Here is a 20,559-nt window from a genome sequence, read left to right on the forward strand (position 1 = left end):
CACATAGCAGCACTATTGACATTTTCCTGTATCTATCTTTTTATGTGCTTTCTAAGACTGTTGAATTGTTTAGGTACATTAAAGTGTAAAGATATTTGTGTTGACCTGAAGATTAATGCTACTGACTTGTAGTAACTCCACATGGTTGACATTGTGGTTTTAGGAAATTTGTTTCTACCACTTCTGTTTGTATTGGTGTCAGAAGTTATTTGGGATGTAAAAAGAGCCTCTCAATGTTCGCCAGGCAGTCTTCAAACATGAGTGTGAGCTTAGAGGTTAGTTTAGTTTAGCAAAGTTGAAATCTGTGCGAGGCTGAAAACCAGTCATAAATGGTTATGTCCTTTGAGCCAACAGGTGGAACTACATTAAAAACAATTACAAACAGATATTATTCAGCAGCGGAAATCACTACAAAGCCTCAGAAAGACTTCTAAAAACTATTGTCAGTGAAAACAGTTCAGTGCTGAATCCATTGATCTAAGTTAAATGTCCCTTTTAAGTATTCTTTTGGCTTTAAAGGCCACTACAGTCGATGATCTGCCTCCATTTCGCCCAATCCATAACATCCTCCTCTGTAACACCAAACTTTAACCTGCTGCTTGCGTCTTAACCTTTCCACCAGCTTCACTGTTACACCTGTCTCCCTCTCATTCAAACAAATGTATTAAGTCTTGCTTCTACTGACTTTCACTCCCCTTCTATCCAGTTTATACCTCCACCTCTCCAGCCTCTCTTCCACCTGCTCCCGACTCTCACTGCATGTCACAATGTACTCTGCAAACATCATCAGATGACACTCCTACCTCACCTGTCAGCCACTCCATCCCCACTGCAAGAAAGTAGTAATCCCACCCCCACCTTGAACCCATCTGTCTTGCTGTCCTCATGCATGTCCTGCACCACCCTCACATACTTCTCTGCCACTCCTGATTTCCTCATGCAGTGCCACAGTTCGTCTCTTGATACCCCATCATATGTTTTCTGTAAATCCACAAAGACACAGTGAAGCTCCTTCCAACCTTTTCTATACGTATCCATCAATACTTTCAAAGCAGGTATCACATCGGTGGTGCTCTTTCTCAGCATGAAGCCATACTGTTGCTCACTGATCGTCACTCGCTTCTTAGCCTTGCTTAACAACTCTTTCCCCCAGTTTCATGGTATGACTCATCAACTTTATCCTTCTGTAGTTAATACAGCTCGGCACATCACCCTGTGCTATAAAAATAGGTACCATTACACTTCTCATGCACTCTGTAGGTATTCTCTCATTCTCCAGAATTGTTGAACACTCTGGTTGAAAAGTCTCATAGACATCTTCATACATCTACCTCTTCAAAGGACAACAAAAACCAAGATGCTGAAACACTGCAGCATTCTCTGAAAACTGCTGTGGTCTAATTAATCAAAATCTGAAAATCTTTTCTGGGAATCATGACATCATCCCAGCTAAAGAAGAGACAGATCATGTGACCTGTTATCAGTGAACAATTCAAAAGCATCTCTGATGGTACGACAGTACATAAGTGCACCCGTCTGAAGTGCTGCACATTTTTGAGTATATGTGCTAACGTCTACACATCTTTTTCAAAGGAGAGCTTTACATATTTCAGTAAGACAACATCAAATTATTTGGCGTGTGATGTATGCTGGAAGGCTCTGTGGAAACATGCATCCACTGAATACATCTGGATAATTCTGAAACAAAGGAGTCCACAAACCATTTCAGACAGCTGGAGACCAGCAATTCTTTTTTCTTTTTCTTTTTAAATTAGTATCATATTTTTATAAAGGTAAAAAATGTCTCTGTGTTGCCTTTAGTTATTAAATATAAGGTTGGATTTTAAAATAAGTTTTTTCAGATTACAGGTTTATTATATCACTATTATACTATTATTGCCTCCTTTGCCGCTAGAGGCCACTCGTCACATTAGGAACCTTTGGGGCTTCCGTCCCTTTTGTGTCACGTGACATATGTCAACAAGGAAGTGGGCTGTGTCTTTGAATACAAGGCGCCAGTAGCCGTTCCTAGTCAACAAGTGAAAGGTAATCAGCATTATAGGACATCCACACAACTTCTCTTTACATTTCTGTCTGATCTAACTGTCTGTACACACGTCTTTGAACCCGCAGAGCTCCCGTAGCTTGTTTGAAAAACTTTATTTGGGGTTGACTTTATCTTACACAGGCTAAATCGATTCCTGCTTTTCCCGACAGATCCCGAGGGATGCCCGCCACCGAGCCGGTCCGGTTGGGTCGGAAACGCGCCCTGCCCTCGTGCCCGAACCCGCTGTTCCTCAAGTGGCTCACCGAGCTCCGGGACGAGGCGAAGGAGAAAGGACTAAAGATCCAATACACCTACCACAAGGTACAGAGGATGTAGCGGTTAGCAGGGGTTAGCACTCTCGCCTTAAAGCAAGAGGGATCCTAGTTGGCTTCTGGGTGGAAGCCTACCCCAGCTATCACTGGGTACATCCTGGGCCGACAATCCACCACAGGGCTAACACACAGACACAGGCACACCCAAGATCAATTTAGAAACACCAGTTAATCTGAAATGCATGCATGGACTGTGGGAGGATGCTGGAGTACCCAGAGAGAAGCATGCAGGCACAGACGACATATAAAGAGGCTCTAACTGGCTGGCAAGTTCAAACCATAAACCTTCTTGCTGTGAGGTGCACAAACCACCACTGTGGACAAATATAACAAATAAAATCCTTCCATGTGTCTACAAGCTTTCCGTTTTTGATGGACAATGTGGAATTAAAAGGGATATAAATCACCAGGGAAGCAGAAATGGCTAATTTCTATTTATTTTTGTGTGCTGCTGTCTTTTTTAAGGCCATCAACTCACTGAATAAATATCCACTGCCGCTCAAGAACGCCAAAGAGGCAAAGATCCTCCAAAACTTCGGAGACGGCATCTGTAAGATACTGGATGAAAAGCTGCAACGGTATTATAGAGAGAACGGTAAGAAGCAAACGCATGGGTGGATAAGATGATCCAAAACACACGCTAATATGTTTACAACACAGAACTAGACTAGATTTCACTGTATGTGTACTTGTGTGTTACTTTTCTTCACTGTTTCAATTCAGTTCTTTATACAGCATCAATTAACAACAGCCGCCGCTTCAATGCACCTTAAAAGTGATAGGGAGGAACAATCAGGCAATACCCTATGAGCAAGCACTTGGCAGCTGTGGTCAAGAAGAGCTCCCTTTTAACAGGAAGAAACCTCCGACAGAACCAGGGTCAGGAAAGGGCAGCCATCTGACATTAGCAACACAAAGAGACCAAGGACTAACTATGAGGGAGACGAGACAAAAGTTTCAGAAATGCAGTTGTGGCATTTAAAAACATCAGAAGTGAAAAGAGAGGAGTGGAGAAAAAAGGCTCAGTGCATCATGGGAAGTCCCAGAGTAGCCTTTCTTTAGAAGTTTTTAGAAGCACTATTAAAGGACGATTCAGGGTCACCTGATCGAGCCCTAACTATTTGCTTTATCAAACAGGAAGGTTTTAAACCTAAACTAATAATTAGATAGGGTGTCTGTCTAATTAGAAGAGGGGTCTGAAAGCTGAAGGCTCTGCCTCCCATTCTACTTTTAAATCCTATCCTAGGAACCACAAGTAAGCCGGCAGTCTGAGAGAGAAGTGCTCTTTTCAGATATAATGGAGCCTGATCATTCTGGCTTTTGTATGTCCTCAATGATCAGGCAATCAAACAAAATGAGCTTGTGATTAAAAAGTAGAATTAAGAGCAAAACTGTAGAAAATCATACAAAAAATGCATCATTGCAAAGTTTGCTTTGCAAATCTGGAAGTTTGTATTCATGTAATTGTTGACCTCTCAATAAACTTATGTTGTGTTCAATGTCTGTAGTTTTGCATCAAATCATAAAACATTAAAGGAACAAATATTTAGTCTGTTTAAAGTAGAGGAAGTGAGCTTTTAATGGACGCTTAACCCCAGATCACTGAAAGCAGTTTTGTAACATTATCATTAATGTCAGGTATGTTTTACCCTGTAAAACAAACAAACATCAACATATATTGAGCTGAAAGAATACATGGCAAACTGAAGTAATCCTCTTTTATTTCTCACTATACAGCATCTCACTAAACAAAGAAGGTATCATGGTGGGACTCTGTAAAGAGATTCTGAGATTAGTAAAACTAGGGAGTTGTTAACAAAAAAGATAAATAAAAAAATAATCAGTGGAACTGGTAACGTGTTCTTTGGTCAGACCATTGCAGAGACGTGTGAGCCTTGTCGAGTGACCTCTAAATGATATTTACTCTGTGAAAATCACGTATCACAAACCAACCAGTTTACCCAGCTCCCGTGTCTTCACCTGTTCCTCTGCTCCAGGTGCTGACGCTTCTATACACGCTCTCCCCAAAGGAGCGCCCCCTCCTGGCCGATCAGACAATAACATCATCCTGGCTCCATCCAAAAAGGTAAAGTTGGAAACAAAGAGGAGATTCATGGAAATAAATATTTTCCTTCACACCAATAAATGCGTTTTGTGATTACAGTAAAAGTAGAAGCATCAGAAACGACAACAAAAAAACCTCAGCCAGATATTTGCAGTATGAGGGGATGTTTCCATTGTCATTACAGTGTGTAACTATTTTTTCCTCATAGAAAAATGCTGCAGGTGATCAAGGAAAGGATGGAGGAGGAGATGGAGGGAGGAAGAAGAAGAGGGAGTATGTCCCCCAGAAGAGATCCGGGGGCTATGCTGTGCTGCTGACTCTTTACAAAGAAACTCAGGTAGATTTTTCGTCTTTCTTCCAACTACTGCAGCATCAGTCAGTGTTAAACCGGTGTTTCATTACCGCCGTGTGCTTTCTGTCTAGGTCCCTGGTAGTAAAGGTTACATGTTTAAGATGGAGCTGCAGGCAGAAGCTCAGCATCTCTGTGACAAATCGTTCACTGTGGTGAGTGCTTTCACTTCGATCTCATGTGTTCTTCATCCGTCTGCATGCACGCCGTCTTCTTGTGAAGTGTCCATCCTTCATTTTCTCTGTCTGCAGCCTGATTTAGGCAGTAAGTACACCGCCTGGAGCTCAGTCAGCACTCTGATCCAGAAGAACCTGGTGATAAAGACTCACAATCCTGCAAGGTACGGCTGCTTGAAGCGTGTCAGTGCTTTTACTGTAACCTCACGTCTTTTCTTTTAGTCTTGTAGAAGTCGGCTTATTTTCGTATTGAGTGTTTTAAGTGCAGCTAATTTAGGTAGTAAAATGTGTTTTTTAGAAATTAAGCTTTTGACTTATTTGGACAGGATTAGAATGAATGCATCAGAGGGACAGGCTGAAGTCTCAGGCTTGAAGACAAAGAGGTGGGGCTGAGATGGATAGTAGATGCTGAATGTGGAGCTGGCAGGCAGGAGGAAAGGTGGCCACAGAGGTGCTTCATGGATGTAGTGTAGGAGGACCTGCAGAGGGTTTTGGAGGAGGATGATAGGGTGAGGTGGAAGCAGATGATCTGCTTTGGTAAGAAGAAAAAGAATCGGTGTAATTTTGACTGAAATTAGGATCAACTTAGTAATCAGACTGTTAACAAATCAAATAATTTCTAGTCTCTCTCTTCTGCTGTATTTGACAAAGATGCTTCCTGGCTGGTTTTTGTTGTCGCACTTGCTGCTAAAACTTAACAGTTGTTGCTGTTTCAGCTCTACTTTATTTAAACTCTGCCAACGACCACAAAGATGTAATCCACCATGCAGTATTTTTTCTTTGCCTTTGTGCTTCTTTCAGGTATTCTCTGACAGAAGGAGGTCTGACTTTGGCCGAGCGACTGGCATCCGCAGAGCAGACGAACACAGACGGGGACAGAGAGGCGGTTAGGAGTGAGTTAGAGGCGACTGAGGAAGATGATCCCGTCGTAGACCTCACTGGTAGTGATGAAGATGAAGAAGAGAAGGAGGAGAACAGAATACAGTGAGTGGAAACTAAAAGATTGAATCCTCATCTCCTTATTTTTTTCCTGTTTTATTTCCCTCTTTGAATAAAGCATTCCTCTTCTTTTCACAGCCCTGCAGAGAGACAACCCACCGTCACTGAGGTTAGCTGCGACGTGGACGACGTGCGTTCATCGGGGAAACCACAGGATTCACAGACGACGATGACGACAAGCAGAAAGCCGAACGCAGAATGTCTCCTACCCGGAACGTATGAAATTATGCTCTGTGTTGACTTCATCGAGACCACTGGGTAAGAGATCTGCCTTCTAACATGTAAGAAACACGCTACTGATGTTACTGATGAATTTAAATATATTAAAAGCCGTGTACGTATAAAAATGTGTATTAATATCAGCAGTATTTATCACAGTCATTCACATTTACTGACCTAACTGTTGTTACTGTGTTCTCATGCGATAACTGCTCTTACAACCATGTTGTGCTCCATTCAGTCCTCGAGGTTTCTTCCTGTTAAAAGGGAGTTCTTCTTCCCACTGTCGCCATGTGGTTTCTCATAGGGGATCGTCTGATTGTTGGGTTTTCACCGTATTATTGTAGGATCTTTATCTTACCATGTGAAGCACCTCAATAAATAAAATTGAATTGTGTATGTATTTATTTGTTATGTAGTGGGAGTCACCATCGTAAGCAGGAGCTGGTGAAAGAGCTTCAGAGAAATGGAGTCAACTTTGACATCAGGAAACTAAACGTCGGGGACTTCCTGTGGGTGGCTCGGGAAAAGGTGGCACCTGTTGCAGGTAACACATACAGGAGGAGAGAGTGGGAGTGTTGATGTTTGATGGGAGGGATCCCGCGCCACGCCTGTTTAACTTACAGGGAGGATTGTTCTGTCTCAGGTCAGTTGCGAGCGCCTGTAGGCAGGGAGCTGGTCCTTGACTACATAGTGGAGAGGAAGAGGATGGACGACCTGTGCGGCAGCATCATCGACGGACGCTTCAGGGAACAGAAGGTCGGTGTGCAGCCCGGTTTTATCCAATACAGTTATTAATCGGTGAGGTGGCACGCCGCCTTCAAAATTACAGGTGATGATTTGTGCTTTTTACAAGCAAGATGAACCCAAACTGAGTTCAATTTATATGAGTATGAACTGGAAAACATAAAGTAGTGACATCATCAGAACCCGGTGCTTGTTCCTCGTCTCGCGTCGGCCTGCAGCACCTCCTGCTTTTGTTCATTCGTCTGTTTTCTTCCCTCCGTCAGTTCCGACTGAAGAGGTGCGGTCTTCATAAGCCCATCTATTTAGTGGAGGAGTGTGGATCAGCTGCTTCTCACCTGAGCTTGCCTGAAACTACACTGCAGCAGGCCATAGTCAACACACAGGTAGAGTGCACACGTGGGGCCACATGGGCCACTCTCAAACTGAAACAAATGTTGTGGTGTCCTGCTGGACGCAGCCATCAGAAGATGGTACGCTGTGGCACCTGTGTAGCATCTCTACCATACTAAGGAGCCGAAATTGTGCCAAGAAAATATCCCCACACCCTTACATCATCAGCCCGAAACTTTGGCGAGAAAGATCCATGCTTTCCTGTTGTTTACTTTAAATTTTTATCTTTCCATCAGAAAGTTGCAGCAGAAATTGAGACGCGTCAGACCAGTCGAGCAGGTGTAGCTAGTGAGGCGACCAGTGACAGTAGATTTATATTTTGTCTAATTTTTGTTTCCTTGCCGATATTTGAGTTTCATTAATTTTCTTTTACCATTCGTATCATGATTAGATGTAATCACAGCATTGCTCGTCTGGCTCTGAGCTACATTAATGACCAGCGCCATAACAAATAAACACATAAAACACACAACATAGTTATTTTCTAACCTCGACTTTTAACTAAAAATTAACCATGTTTAATGTGTATGGTATTTACATAGTGTGTGTGTGTGTGTGTGTGTGTGTGTGTGTGTGTGTGTGTGTGTGTGTGTGTGTGTGTGTGTGTGTGTGTGTGTGTGTGTGTGTGTGTGTGTGTGTGTGTGTGTTAGGTGGTTGACGGTTTCTTTGTGAAGAGAGTGCAGGATGTGAGGGAGTCGGCGGCGTACCTCACCATCATGACACGATTCCTGACTAAACTGTACCAGGTAAACACAAAAAGATACATGTTCCAATTTTACATTGTGGAGTTATGTAAGGGCGACATGAGAGAGCCCAATATTTTAATCTGGGCTTCACACAGCTGAACACTCAAGGCGTGAAAACTCTAACACACTGGGTGTGAGTGGAGCCACCTAGTGGTGCTTCCCCCTCCCAACACCCAGTGGGGTCTCCTATTAGTCCAGGACCCTGGGCTTAAGCAAACGGCTGAACCTGGGAGGCAGAGAACTGGTAGAGGAAGCTCTGTCCTGAGAATGAGGCTGGTGTGGGCGGTCAGGAAAGGCTGAAGAAAACTCGAGCTCTGTCGGTTGAGCGGCGCTCTTAGGGGGAAAACCCTTAACCCTGTGGAAGGTGGGCGGCTGCGGCGGGGGACCTGGGCTGTCACTACTTGATTGTCCGCAATAATGTGTGCGGGTTTAAGTGTATCAACACATATAGTCTCCCTATGTCGAGTCTCAGACGCATGGTGTCCTGTGGGCATCATGCCTGACGAAAACAAACTTTCTAAAGTTTCTGAAGTCTTTTGGGCAAAGGTGCACCAGACCAGGAGCACGAAGCAAGTCCACTTGAATCAAAGCACTGGGGTGGGGGCACCAAGATCCTCCTTAACTGCAGAGCGCAGCCCCAGCAAAAGCCCACTGGAGGTGGTCCAACCCAGTTGCCATCTGTTAGAGAAGCATGGAGCACAGCCTTAAGCGACCTGTGAAACTGCTCGCACATCCTGTTAGCTTGTGGGTCATCTGCAGTGGTGCGGTGGATCCTGACCCCCCCGTCAGTCATGGCAGACTAAAGCTCTGTAATGAACTGAAACGCGAAACCCAATTTGTCAAAAATGGCCTGGACACCACCGCCGCAGTTGTGGATGGCAAGGGGACCACCTCTGGCCACTGGGTGGTGCAGTCAACCACAGTCAAAAGGTGCATGAAACCTTGCAACTGTTTCATCCTCGTTTCCCACTGTGTCGATGTTGGTAAGATTTGCATCTGAATATATGCTGTCACATTGAGATTAGGCAGCACCAGTTTCCACCTGTGCACACGTCTCTACTGCATGACAACACTTGTTAATTGAGCCATAAGGATCATTTTACTGTTAACATAACATAAAATCAGCCTTAAATCTTTCTTAACTGTAACTTTTGCTTTTTTCCTGTTTAAACCTTTTTCAGAACCGAACGCTGATCTGTCGCTCCAGAGAGCTGGAGGGCGATGGAGGCAGTGACGAAGAGGAGAGAGGGCTCCCCTCCTGCTCCCTTATGTCTTTTGCAGAGTTCAACCACGGTGCAGTCAAAAACAAGGTGTGAATCTGCTTCAAAAGCCTGAATTAAACTGGTTGTCTTGGTGATCGTCTCTAATCCTGGCTTCACTCTTTCTTCCCCTGTAGTGTCAGACGGTGAGAGAAGTGTTTGCCAGACAGCTGATGCAGATCAGCGGATTGTCTGGAGACAAAGCAGCTGCTATACTGGAACACTACAGCACGCCACACAGGTAGCTGGTAGTACAGCATACTGCATACTCCACAGCTCACCGGGGTTCCTGATTTGCTTATCTTAAGTTAACAGCCAAGAGAGAGACGAAAATAAAGACAAGGAGGGATTATGATCTCCAATAGTTACAGTTCCTTATCTATTGTTGCTGCCTGTTAGATTAGGGCTATTTCCTCCTGTGCGTCATAAAGAAGTGTACAATCAAATCAACAAGCAGCTTTAATCCGTTAACATTTTAAATGATGGCCAGTGTGGTCGTCTGCCACCAGGTGGAGCTGTTGTGGAGAATTCTGTTAATTTGTTTGTTATTAGTTATTTTGAACGTAAAAGAACGAAATCATGGATACAAGCGGCAGAAATGAGCTTTCTCCAAAGGGTGGCTGGGCTTTCTCTTAGAGATGGGGTGAGGAGTTCAGTCATTTGGGAAGGGCTCAGAACGGGTGGACGGATGGATGATCTATTGTTTTGTTATCATTTCAAGTTTAAATTTTTGTTGAGGTAGTTGCCACATTTTAATAATACGTCTTTTGCATTAATGCATTTTCATATCATATCGTTTAGTGTGTGGCTTGTTTTTCTTCTTCTTTGTCTGGAGTGTATTGTGCACATCTGTAATCGGCACAGATTTAATTGCTCTCTGATCAGCAGGCAGCTTGTTCCAAAAAAACACACTAACTGAAGGCACCCTCAGGATATGTGGATCTGATTGCAGGAATATTTAAAAGATCTGCACCTGATGTTTAAAAAAAATCAGTATGGCAGTAGGTCATTAGATGCTGACTGAATAGCATGGCCCCAGAACAAAATAACTAAATATGTCAGAGCAGTCACGCTGTGTCTCCATACTAATGTAAGATATGAAGGATTATTTATTAAATCTTTGTCTTTTCTGTCATTTTCAGTCTTCTGACAGCATATGAACAGTGCACAAGTGAAGCAGAGAAAGAGAAACTCCTCTCCTCGATCCGATACGGGAAGCTCAAAAGGTTTGTAAATACAGTTTCACATTTTTTCCTGGCTTCTTCCAGTGGTGTTTGTAGTATTTGAGTGTGACCAGAGATGCCAGGTCTGAGGAAGGGGCTCGTAGGCAGAAATATGGCTGTGGAAGGAGTTTGGAAAGGCAATGGAATAAAACTTTTTGTCAGTCTTGAAGTGATTCTGACAGACACGTCAGGAAGGGAAAGAAGCTTCCTGCCCATGCTGTGGTATAGTGGATGTGATACAAAGTGCCCTTTGACTGGAGTGGCGTTCCCCCTTTTTGAAGAAAGGGGACCGGAGGGTGTGTTGAGGAAGATCAGCTTTGATGGAAGGTCTGTGGCAGGGTGCTGGATCGACTAGTTCAACCTCAGCTTCAAGAAAAATAATGTGGCTTAAATTCAGAGCCAGTCTGCATCTGGTTTGCAGACGTGGAGAAGACATTTGACCTCTCACGGTACAAGTATAGAATATCTGACTTTCTGATCCTTGTACAAGTGTGATAAGAGCTTTGTTCAGATTGCCGGCAATAAGTTGGACTTGTTCATGGTGGACACACTGGAGAGAATATTAATACGCAACTGGATTAGCATGGCTGTGGAGAGAAAGGTAGCGATGGAAGAATTACAAGAGAGGTTTAATCAATGTCATGAACTTCCAGTGTTGATACTTTGACCACCACAAACCACTACAGTACCGTGTGTGTGTGTGTGTGTGTGTGTGTGTGTGTGTATGCTTCATGCTTTCTCCTGTTGGCTTGTTTTTCAGGAACCTGGGTCCAGCTTTGAGCAGAACAGTTTATCACCTCTACTGTACACAAGGAGCTCTGACATGAAGGCGGCCCTGGAGGTGGTCCCAAAGTATACTCAACAATGTGAATTATACAGTCATTAACTTTTAGGTCCTCCTTTACTTGAACAGCATCATTTTGAGTATGATTATGTAAAAGTGTATATAAAAGTCAAGACACTGCTATATTTTGATATTAATAAAAGATTCCTGTTTGAAGAAGTTCACACGGCCCATTAGTGCACAAATAAAGTTTATTTTAAATAACTTTTTCTAGTCAGAATCCAAATCCAGTGCCCAGACGCTGAAGTCTTAAAGCTGTAAGCCAGCTTGCACCTTTCCAGCTTGTCCAGCGTTACTGCTCATTCGTGCACACTTATGGGAGTGGAGCCTTGTACCCAGGAGGTCTTCAGGAGCTGCTATTACCTGATAAGACCTTTTAACACATCAAACATGAAGAGCCAAAGTTTAACCTTGATTTGAAAACTGCATTTCTGAGCATGGTAAGTATTAGATTGCTACACGGCCACAGGTTTTATCGATGAGTTTACTCGCTGCTGGTGAAATTAAACTATTAAAACTCAAATTTTTCTACAGCTGTCTAATATGGGCGATGAGGTCTTTTTTTCCTTATCGTCTTTACCTTGTTGCTTTGAATTCGCGCTATTTAAATGAAATTAAATGATTGAATTTCTTAAGGACGTAACTACGGATACCGCTCATCAACTCTATAGTTTTTTTAGGCCTGTTGCTTCTTTGGTCCTTCACTTACCAAGTTTTCTCAAATTTTTTTAAGGACACACCAATGCTGACACATGCTATGTCAACTAAGGGAATCAGCTTGGGAGTCAACATGTTGGTGCAAGAATACTTTTATTCCTGGTAAACTGTGTCCTCTTTACCATTTTTAATAGAGTCGACTAAAGAAATAAGGACAAATGTATTTTGTGATGGGCTGCTGGTGAAGATCCTAAAGATACTACTCTTTTTTTTTTTTTTTTTTTTTCCATGGACCTCCGGCCCAAAAACAAAACATGATGTGACATCGCTCTGTCTCGTGACAATGGAGTTTAATCCCAGAAAACATTGAATATCATATTTCAGTGTCAGACCCATAGAATCGATCTCTGACCTTCACCCACTTTACAGAAAGAAGTCAATCAGTGATCCAAGAGGCAGAGACAGACTGCTGCATGCCGACTGAAGCACTGTTAGACCAGAGCGCAGCACGGGAACTGTTTGTGGCACGATCACAGTGAAGAATAATTCAGGGCTGGATTACTTTCTCAGTTTAATTCTGAAATAAATATACAGACAACAAAAACCCGGTATGTTTAGTGACACCTGACAATCCCCCAGCAATGACGAGAAGAAACTAATGGCAGCATAGAAGGGAGAGTTTAAAAAAAAAAAAAAAAGAAGAGGGGAGGGCTCGCTGTCTTTATCTCCTGAACAGGTCAAGATTTTTATTTTCACGGTTAGACTTAATGCAGATATGTGTTAGCTTCTAAACTCTGCTCAACTCCTTACTTCTTCAATCAAAAACCCAAGCCGTCAGTTTAATGTTAAGGATGCTACATCACCTTAAAATTGCAGTCACACAGATTACATTCATAAGATTGGCTGTGCAATCTTTTCTACCATCCTCAATCAAAAATCAGGAGTGCATGATTGACGTTTACTTTTTTACCCCCACCCACTCTCGTCAGCGCTATGGTCCCTAACTTGACAAGTTGTGTTATTTACAAAAACAAAAACTAAACAGGAATAGAAAAATCCAACGAGTCAAACTGGGTTCCTCCTGGAACATAGTAACAAAGTGCTATTTCCTTTTCTTTTTAAAGAAAAGATGCTTTTTTTCTTCAAGGGTAGTCTTAAAGCAATGCTTGCAGAGTGCACGAACGCTTTGGAAAACAAAACTTTACTCTTTCCTCCCGTTTGCGGTGGCTGAGAAGAAGTTCCCTCTTAGCCAAACTAATTCGTTTAAACAACTTGCATGTTTGGGGCAGAGTATTGGGGATCGTGTAGTTTTGCACAGCCCTACATATAAGCCCTGTGAATCTTTTCTCCAAATGTGCAATCAGAAAGCAGCCCAACAGCTGCTTCAATGCACTGACACACAAGTATTGCTCCAAGGCAGCCCTGAACAAAAAAGATAGAAACTTTTCCTCTGAGCCCCACACCCTTTTTTTTTTTTTTTTTTTTAAACACCTAAATGATGAAGAGAGAATTGAAAGGACAGGGTTACATTGATCCCTGTATGGAGCCTCTCCAATGGTCCCCGTCACAAACCCAAAAAGTGTTGATTTTGTTTTTAACATCCTCTGAACATAAAGCAAAGATCTACAGCAGTTCAGAGCGAACATTTAAAGTCTACACGCATCCAGTTCTCACTGATGTCAGCATCATGTCACCCTGAAGTTTAGATCCAATAGAGTCTTGGATGTTTCCTCACCACAGATACAACTGGGAGTCAGCAACAACACTGTGGCTCCAGCGAGAGGTGAAAAACAAAGCTGTCCCTTCGTGGGTTCCATGATTTCACCCTTTAAAGGCAGCAAGTCAGGAGGACAGCGGGGATCTTGGATCCATCGCCGTTTTAGTTCAGGTGGATTGCCCGTGCTGGGCATGCTGATGCACAGTTCAGGGTGGGGGGGACCAAAATCCTTCAGTGGAGAGTGGATTTAAAACAAAACAAAAGAAACAGTCTCTGAAGCGGTTTTGGCTTTTTTAGTTCGGCACCCACGACTGCTCATGCTTTGACCCGCCATTAGTCCGGCATGTCGATGCAGAGTTTGGGTGGCGGGACGAAGTATTTCCCAGGGCTCTGCGTGATCACCACGCCGGTCTTCTTGTGGAACATGGGGGCAATCTTTGGCGGCGGTTCAGGGACGGGCAGATCCTCGGCCGCCTCGGGGTCCTCACTACGTTGAAGGTCATAGGACACGTTGCCGTACTCTCGCAGGAAGGGAAGGAGCTCCAGCAGAAAGTGGCAGAAGTCCTTCCGGATGCCGAACCACCCTGATCGGAAATAAGGACGGAGCAGAAGAGAGAAACAATGAAAAGCTTTTGATTTGCAGACAAAGTTTAATATTATTAAAATATGACCACATAAATAATTAAAAGGAAATTTACCCTCCTCTCATTTACTCTCAGGTCAATCAAAAAGTCAAAATATAATCTTTTCATTTATTTTTCCTCACATTTTACAGACCAAATGATTTACAGAACCAGCAGCTTCATAGAACATTATTTGCTGGAGTCCGAGAAATGACAAACATCGAAAGATAAAAGTTTTAATGAAGCTATATTAAGGGAAAGTTGTGGGATTTCTGAAACAACAGCAGCAGCAGGGACCACAAGTCCAGCTGCAGATACTCACAGTGGTTTCCTCCCTTTTGGCCGAAGGTGGTGGCCATGAGTGTGAGCAGGGAGAGCCACAGAGGGACGAACACGCACACGTAGCTCAGGCTGTTGTGACCGTCTAGCTTGTGCACCAGAAGGATCTGTAAAAACATGTGAATGTTATCAGACATCCTGCTGCTGGGAGGAAAAAACATGCATGTGTGCAGCGATTTTTGACTCTACCAACCAGACACCACAGGAGCGTCTGTCTTTATGGTCTAAGTGCCTGCGCTGAGCATGGTTCACAGCCCACTTTAGACTGTTCAACTGTGCCTTAGTTCGCAAGGCTTTTTATCCGCCATTCTCTCCAGCTCGCTTTACAATATATTTTAGTTTAGTTTTTATTTTAGTTTATTAAAAACAAGAAAGAAGAAAAGAAAGAAGACGAGCATGAGCCAAAGACTGTAACAGTCTAAGGAGCTTACAAAGAAAAGCGTCTGGACTTCTTTAAGTTGCTTGAAGACGTTTCACCTCTCATCAGAGAAGCTTTTTCAGTTCTGGGATCAAATGATGGAGAGTCCCAGATTTAAGCCCTGTGGAAGTTTCCCCCCCGAGAGGGACAAAAGGACCCCCTAATGATCCTCTACCTAATCACATAAGCCTAGATGTGAAAACGGGTGTGGGTCACAATCAGCCAGGGTTTCGGGTGAGCTCATTGTGAAACCTGGCCCCACCTTCCTGAGGTCAGATGGCCCAGGATGTGAGTGGGCGTTAAGGCGTCTGGGAAGGGAACTCAAAACTGGATTATAGATGGCAGAGAGTTGGTGTCGTAAACCACCGCCTCTGTTCAAAGATGGTCGCTCACAGTGGACATAGATGGCTTCTTTCACTCCTCTTTCAAACCATCTGTCCTCTCTGTCCAAAATGTGAACGTTGGCATCCTCGAAAGAGTGTCCTTTATCCTTAAGATACAGATGGACTGCTGAGTCTTGGCCTTTACATTGGAGACCAAACAGCTAGCCATTTTAAACAACACGAGATGATGCAGACTTCACGCCTCACCTCAAATGTGAGAAGCGGTACGACGATAGTCATCCAGCTGATCGCCATGGTGATGTGAGTTCGCCGCTGCTCGGCGATGATGTCGATGGAGCGGAGAAAGAGGACTGACCAGATGATGTAGTAAAGGACAACAAGGCACAGGAAGGACATGAGGATCCACAGTGGGACACACACCACCTGCAGCACACAAACACAGGCAGGGTGTCATTAAAGCAAGTTCAAAGAGGGCTTCAGGACCAGCACAGATTGTGGTCACAATGGAAGCACAATAAGTGGCATGTTTTGTGTGCCTCACCAGCCAAGGCCAGTTGATGATCTTGTCCAGCTTCAGAGCGATGAAGATGAACTGCAGAATATTTACTGAACACAACACCTCCAGCTGAGGAGAGGAAGACAGGGAGAAACAATCAGGACAGAAGTTCAGGACTGTACTTTGATTAAACTGCCTATTCTGTTACACGCATCCTACATATGAACACTCTCAGTGGGATTTAAAGCCATGCAGAAGATGCAACAAAAACAACCAGTGTTGTTGGAGACCAAGAGTTACGCCGGCATTGGGAGAACATACAAACGCTTCACAGCTGGCCAAGACCTTCACACGTCACGAACACCTTCAACTCACAGAAAGCACTACCCTTAAGACCATTTCTTGCTTTTTCATACACGATGTTTAAAAAAGTGCAACTTTGCCTGAGTTGAGTCTGATAATGCAAGAACAGTATGCAGAAGACTTCAGACACGGATCAGGCTTTAATTCAAACGACTCTGACTAAAGATTGATGAATAAAACATTTGAGGATAACAAAAATACAAACCCCTCACTGTTGTATCTTTTGACACTGAATCTTGACAAACAGCTGGAAAAGTGTAGTTTTGTGATATTTTACGATCATAGTTTCTGAATTTCCTCATAAAAAAATCAGACGCCTTACCTCAAGAGAACGGTCGTGTCTAAACCCCCAGACGCACGCTGCTACGGAAACGGGTGACACAAAGAAGAGTGGCATGAAGACGAGAAGCCAGAAGTAGTTTCCTCTCGCTACCCGATCGCACACCAGCACCTCGAACATCAACAGCAGGACGTGGAGCCCCACCGCTATCAGCATGGCCTTGAACTCCACACACGTCTCCCCCTCAGCCCTGACAGAGGTCATCATAAAGGTTAAAACACTTCAGGTGCCCTGATCTCAGCATTCAAGCTGAACCTGGGCTGCTGCTATCACCATACTTAAACGTATGTTCCCAATCTTCTCCTAGATGAATTCATTAACATTCCCCAGGGTAATGGAAATGTCAACATCCTTATAGGGTACCGTATTTTCACAACCATAAGGCGCACTTAAAAGTCTTAGATTTTCTTCAAAAAGTGCGGCGCGCCCTATAGCGCAGTGCGCCCTGTGTGTTGTAAGGAGGACGTAGTAGAGAACACCATGAGAACGCTAAAGGGTGAAGTGTGTGCGTTGACTTTATTGCACATACCTGTATAAAAGAACAGGTATGTGCGTTATGCAGGACATCGTTGTTTTAACAACCCTGAAAATGGCAAAGAGACACGCTTACGAAGCACAGTTTAAACTGAAGGCCATCAGCTACGCGGAGGAACATGGAAATCGAGCAGCGGCGAGAGAATTTAAGATTAACGAATCGATGGTTCGCAAGTGGAGGAAGCTGGAAAACAAGCTCCGGCAGGTCAAGAAAACGCAGCTGAGTTTCCGCGGACATAAGGCGATCATCGAGCAAAGAACGAGCGGGAGAAGCGTTTCGACGGTCACCATTCGGCTAAAAGCAGTTTCACTTTCACTTTTTATGAAACGGTGCCATTTTTCCCTCCGGACCAGGACTACGGTAGCGCAGCAACTTCCAGCGGATTATAAGGAAAAGCTGGCCATCTTCCGCTCCTACTGCAGCAAACACATCGGCGACAAACACATCCAGCGATGGATGACCGATGGAGACCACAGTTTAACCAAGAGTGGAAACCAGCGCCGGGCGAGTCACGCCACAATTTGCCAATGGATTGTAGATGCTTGGGCTAACATGTCTGCTGGCACTGTTGTTCGAGCTTTCGCAAAAGCCGGCATCATTTCCGAGGAGCCGCACGGCACGGAAAGTGACTCTGACAGTGAAGAAAGTGAACCTGGCATGTTTGATGAAGATTTAGCGCAGCTGTTCAATTCAGACACAGAGGATGAGGACTTCGATGGGTTTGATTGATGATAAAAATGTGAGTACCAAACTTTGTTTTGCTCCTGCTTTATTTTTAAATACGCACACTTGTATGCTTGTGTGTTGTTGATGATGACGATTACTGGTAATAAAAATGTGAGTAAGGTACCGAACTCAGGTTTGCTCCCGCTTTATTTTTAAATACGCATACGGTACTTGTATGCGCCCTATGATCCAGTGCGCCTTATGTGTGTGTTAAATACAGTAATGGCACACATAACTGAGACTGCGCCTTTTAGCACAGTGCGTCTTATGGTCGTGAAAATACGGTATACAAATCATTAATATTGGCAGTTACATTGAGCACCATGTGACAAACTTATGACTGTGTTCACATGCCACGTTCGTTATGAATTTTAACTGTCAGCCCAAATTTTAATATTTGTAGTACAGACCAGCGACCGCTGATTATATCTGTCAAATGATCAAAGTAAGCCACTGATTTAAGTCTAAAACGAGACGACAACAATAAGAAGATGAAGTCTGGGTGAGCATCATCATATTTACATATTTATTTTGTCTAACAAATTCATCACTCTAAAAATCAGTACTGCTCTGGTAAATGTAACAGTATACAGTTGTTTACCTAACACCAATGCAAAGAGCTGTGCACAGTTCAGGGTCTGCTAGTTACTTTAAACCACAGACAGCAAGAATAGATGGACAGAGCTTCTCTCTGAGAAAGTGAAGCCGACCCTGCATTCTTTTCACTGTCCAGCAGGCAACAACTCCTCTGCTTGCAAAAAAACATTTCTGATGCTACAGGAGACTTTGGGAAAACTGCCCCGCTTGCCTCGCTCTGTTACCCCAGTAAACACTTCCATTATTTACTTTACAGATTCAATCACTACACTCAGGTCAGACTGAATAAAAAATGAATTGTAAAAATGACTACGAAAATAAAACAGAGCCTGAGGAAAAGCTTCACAAGGGGACTTCACTAAGCAATAGTGAACGTCTATCTTTTTACAGACAGTCTACACTCTAACTACCAATTCACATACAAGTGAGAGAGTCTAACCTGTACTGAGGGTTGTGGGCCCAGACTCCGGTGCCCACGGACGCCCCGATGATGACCAACAGCTTCCACAGCCATATTGGCGTAAACACAGCCCAGTAGCTCCACTGGATAACTCCATCCAGCCTCAAGGACAGCAACACGGAGAAGAGCAGCAGGCAAGAATAGATTAGGAACTTGCTGCAACAGAAGAGAGGAAAAATGAAAGACATGATGATGAAAAAAGATGCAGCTTTGCAGTTTTTATAGTTAAAGGCAAATATTTTCCATATTTGCCTCATTTTCCCCACTTGAAAATTTATTATAAGATGCTTAACAACTGTATTAGACAGGTTTATACCACAACTGCCATAACCCAATGGTAATTACAAAAATCCCTTTTAAAACTTTGTGTAATGGTTAATGCTTAGAGCAGAGGTGTCGAACTCCAGGCCTCGAGGGTCCTGCAGGTTTCAGATGTGTCCTTGATCCAACACAGCTGATTTAAATGGCTAAATTACCTCAACATGTCCTGAAGTTCTCCAGAGGCCTGGTAATGAACTAATCATTTGATTCAGGTGTGTCTAGAGCCTGCAGACTCTGGCCCTAGCGGCCTGGAGTCAGACACCCCTGCCTTAGAGCTTAGAATAGTTTTTGACAGATTTCTAAAACTTTGTTTTCTGACAGGTAGTTTGATAGATATGTTGAGTGCAGCATGTAGGGTATTGAGTCTTAGCTGTCAGCAATCATGTGGACAAACTTGCTCCAATTTAAGAAAAGCAGGCCAACATAAGAACTTTAACAAATACAATTTTGGTTACATTTTAGAACAGTATTTCTTGTGTACCCATACCTACCTACTATATGTGCACAAATGCCAAATAACTTTATTTTAATCATTTTTTATTTTGTTTGTTTTTACCGAAAAGTGGCAATTGAAACAAAAGGAAACATGACATAACTAGAGCCACAATCCACTGTAGACAACACTAAATTGTCTTTAACTAGCAAATCATCGGTGGTAACAGCTAGCCTGCTAGCCGGGCCTTGGTTAGGTTTTAGTTAGCATTAGTTACTTTATTGAGAGGTATCCCTGTAGGTTAACCAGAAACCAGAGAACGTGATTTCCACACGCATAATGAGTCTGCTTTTTACTTTTTCTTTTCCAAACAGCAGAGAGACGATCTCACCGAACACTTAATCCATGCTAACTAGCTACGGTGCTAGCTGAGACGCAGCTACGTTACCTGGGGTTGAAGTCCTGAAAGAGCCCTCGTAAATTCATGGTGCACAAAACAATGCGATACTGGCTAACATTGGCTTCCCCTCGGTGTCCGCTCCTTCACCTCCTAATCCGAACGCTACACATAGTAATATCAACGGTAACTGAGCTTTATGCCTTGGCTTCATCACAACCTCTTTGCCATACCACCCTGTTTTGTTATTTTTTCTTAACGTTCCGCCGGAAATCATGTGATTTAATTTTATCGGCCGGATCATCGCCACCTAATGACCTGGAGGAAAAACTACAGAGACTAAACTAGTAATAGCATTACTGCTCTTTATACTATTACTAATTGTATTATTATTCAA

General features: G+C 43.4%; 2 protein-coding genes across 2 annotated transcripts; one reads left to right on the forward strand and one right to left on the reverse strand.

Annotated features, from left to right (window-relative positions):
* The first annotated feature begins 1,971 nt into the window (after positions 1 to 1,971).
* mus81 (MUS81 structure-specific endonuclease subunit) lies at positions 1,972 to 12,049 on the forward strand. Its single transcript, XM_085395135.1, has 17 exons — positions 1,972 to 2,046; positions 2,218 to 2,368; positions 2,845 to 2,974; positions 4,377 to 4,465; positions 4,653 to 4,781; positions 4,868 to 4,948; positions 5,045 to 5,133; positions 5,771 to 5,953; positions 6,047 to 6,226; positions 6,607 to 6,734; positions 6,834 to 6,946; positions 7,198 to 7,317; positions 7,975 to 8,070; positions 9,252 to 9,380; positions 9,467 to 9,570; positions 10,472 to 10,555; positions 11,313 to 12,049. Exons 2-17 carry the CDS (start codon positions 2,228 to 2,230, stop codon positions 11,377 to 11,379), a joined length of 1,863 nt encoding a protein of 620 aa, XP_085251261.1. The 5' UTR covers positions 1,972 to 2,046; positions 2,218 to 2,227; the 3' UTR covers positions 11,380 to 12,049.
* A 617-nt stretch (positions 12,050 to 12,666) lies between these two features.
* On the reverse strand, positions 12,667 to 20,417 carry tmem185a (transmembrane protein 185A). Its single transcript, XM_085395146.1, has 7 exons — positions 20,214 to 20,417; positions 18,991 to 19,167; positions 16,676 to 16,883; positions 16,036 to 16,119; positions 15,741 to 15,917; positions 14,716 to 14,839; positions 12,667 to 14,354 (listed from the first exon to the last, which is right to left on the reverse strand). Exons 1-7 carry the CDS (start codon positions 20,249 to 20,251, stop codon positions 14,104 to 14,106), a joined length of 1,059 nt encoding a protein of 352 aa, XP_085251272.1. The 5' UTR covers positions 20,252 to 20,417; the 3' UTR covers positions 12,667 to 14,103.
* Between the last annotated feature and the right edge of the window lie 142 nt (positions 20,418 to 20,559).

The sequence above is a fragment of the Rhamphochromis longiceps genome, linkage group LG3 (genome assembly GCF_057381845.1).
Source record: "Rhamphochromis longiceps isolate RC_006_pf linkage group LG3, R_longiceps_female_GT1.1, whole genome shotgun sequence".
Lineage (NCBI taxonomy): Eukaryota > Metazoa > Chordata > Actinopteri > Cichliformes > Cichlidae > Rhamphochromis > Rhamphochromis longiceps.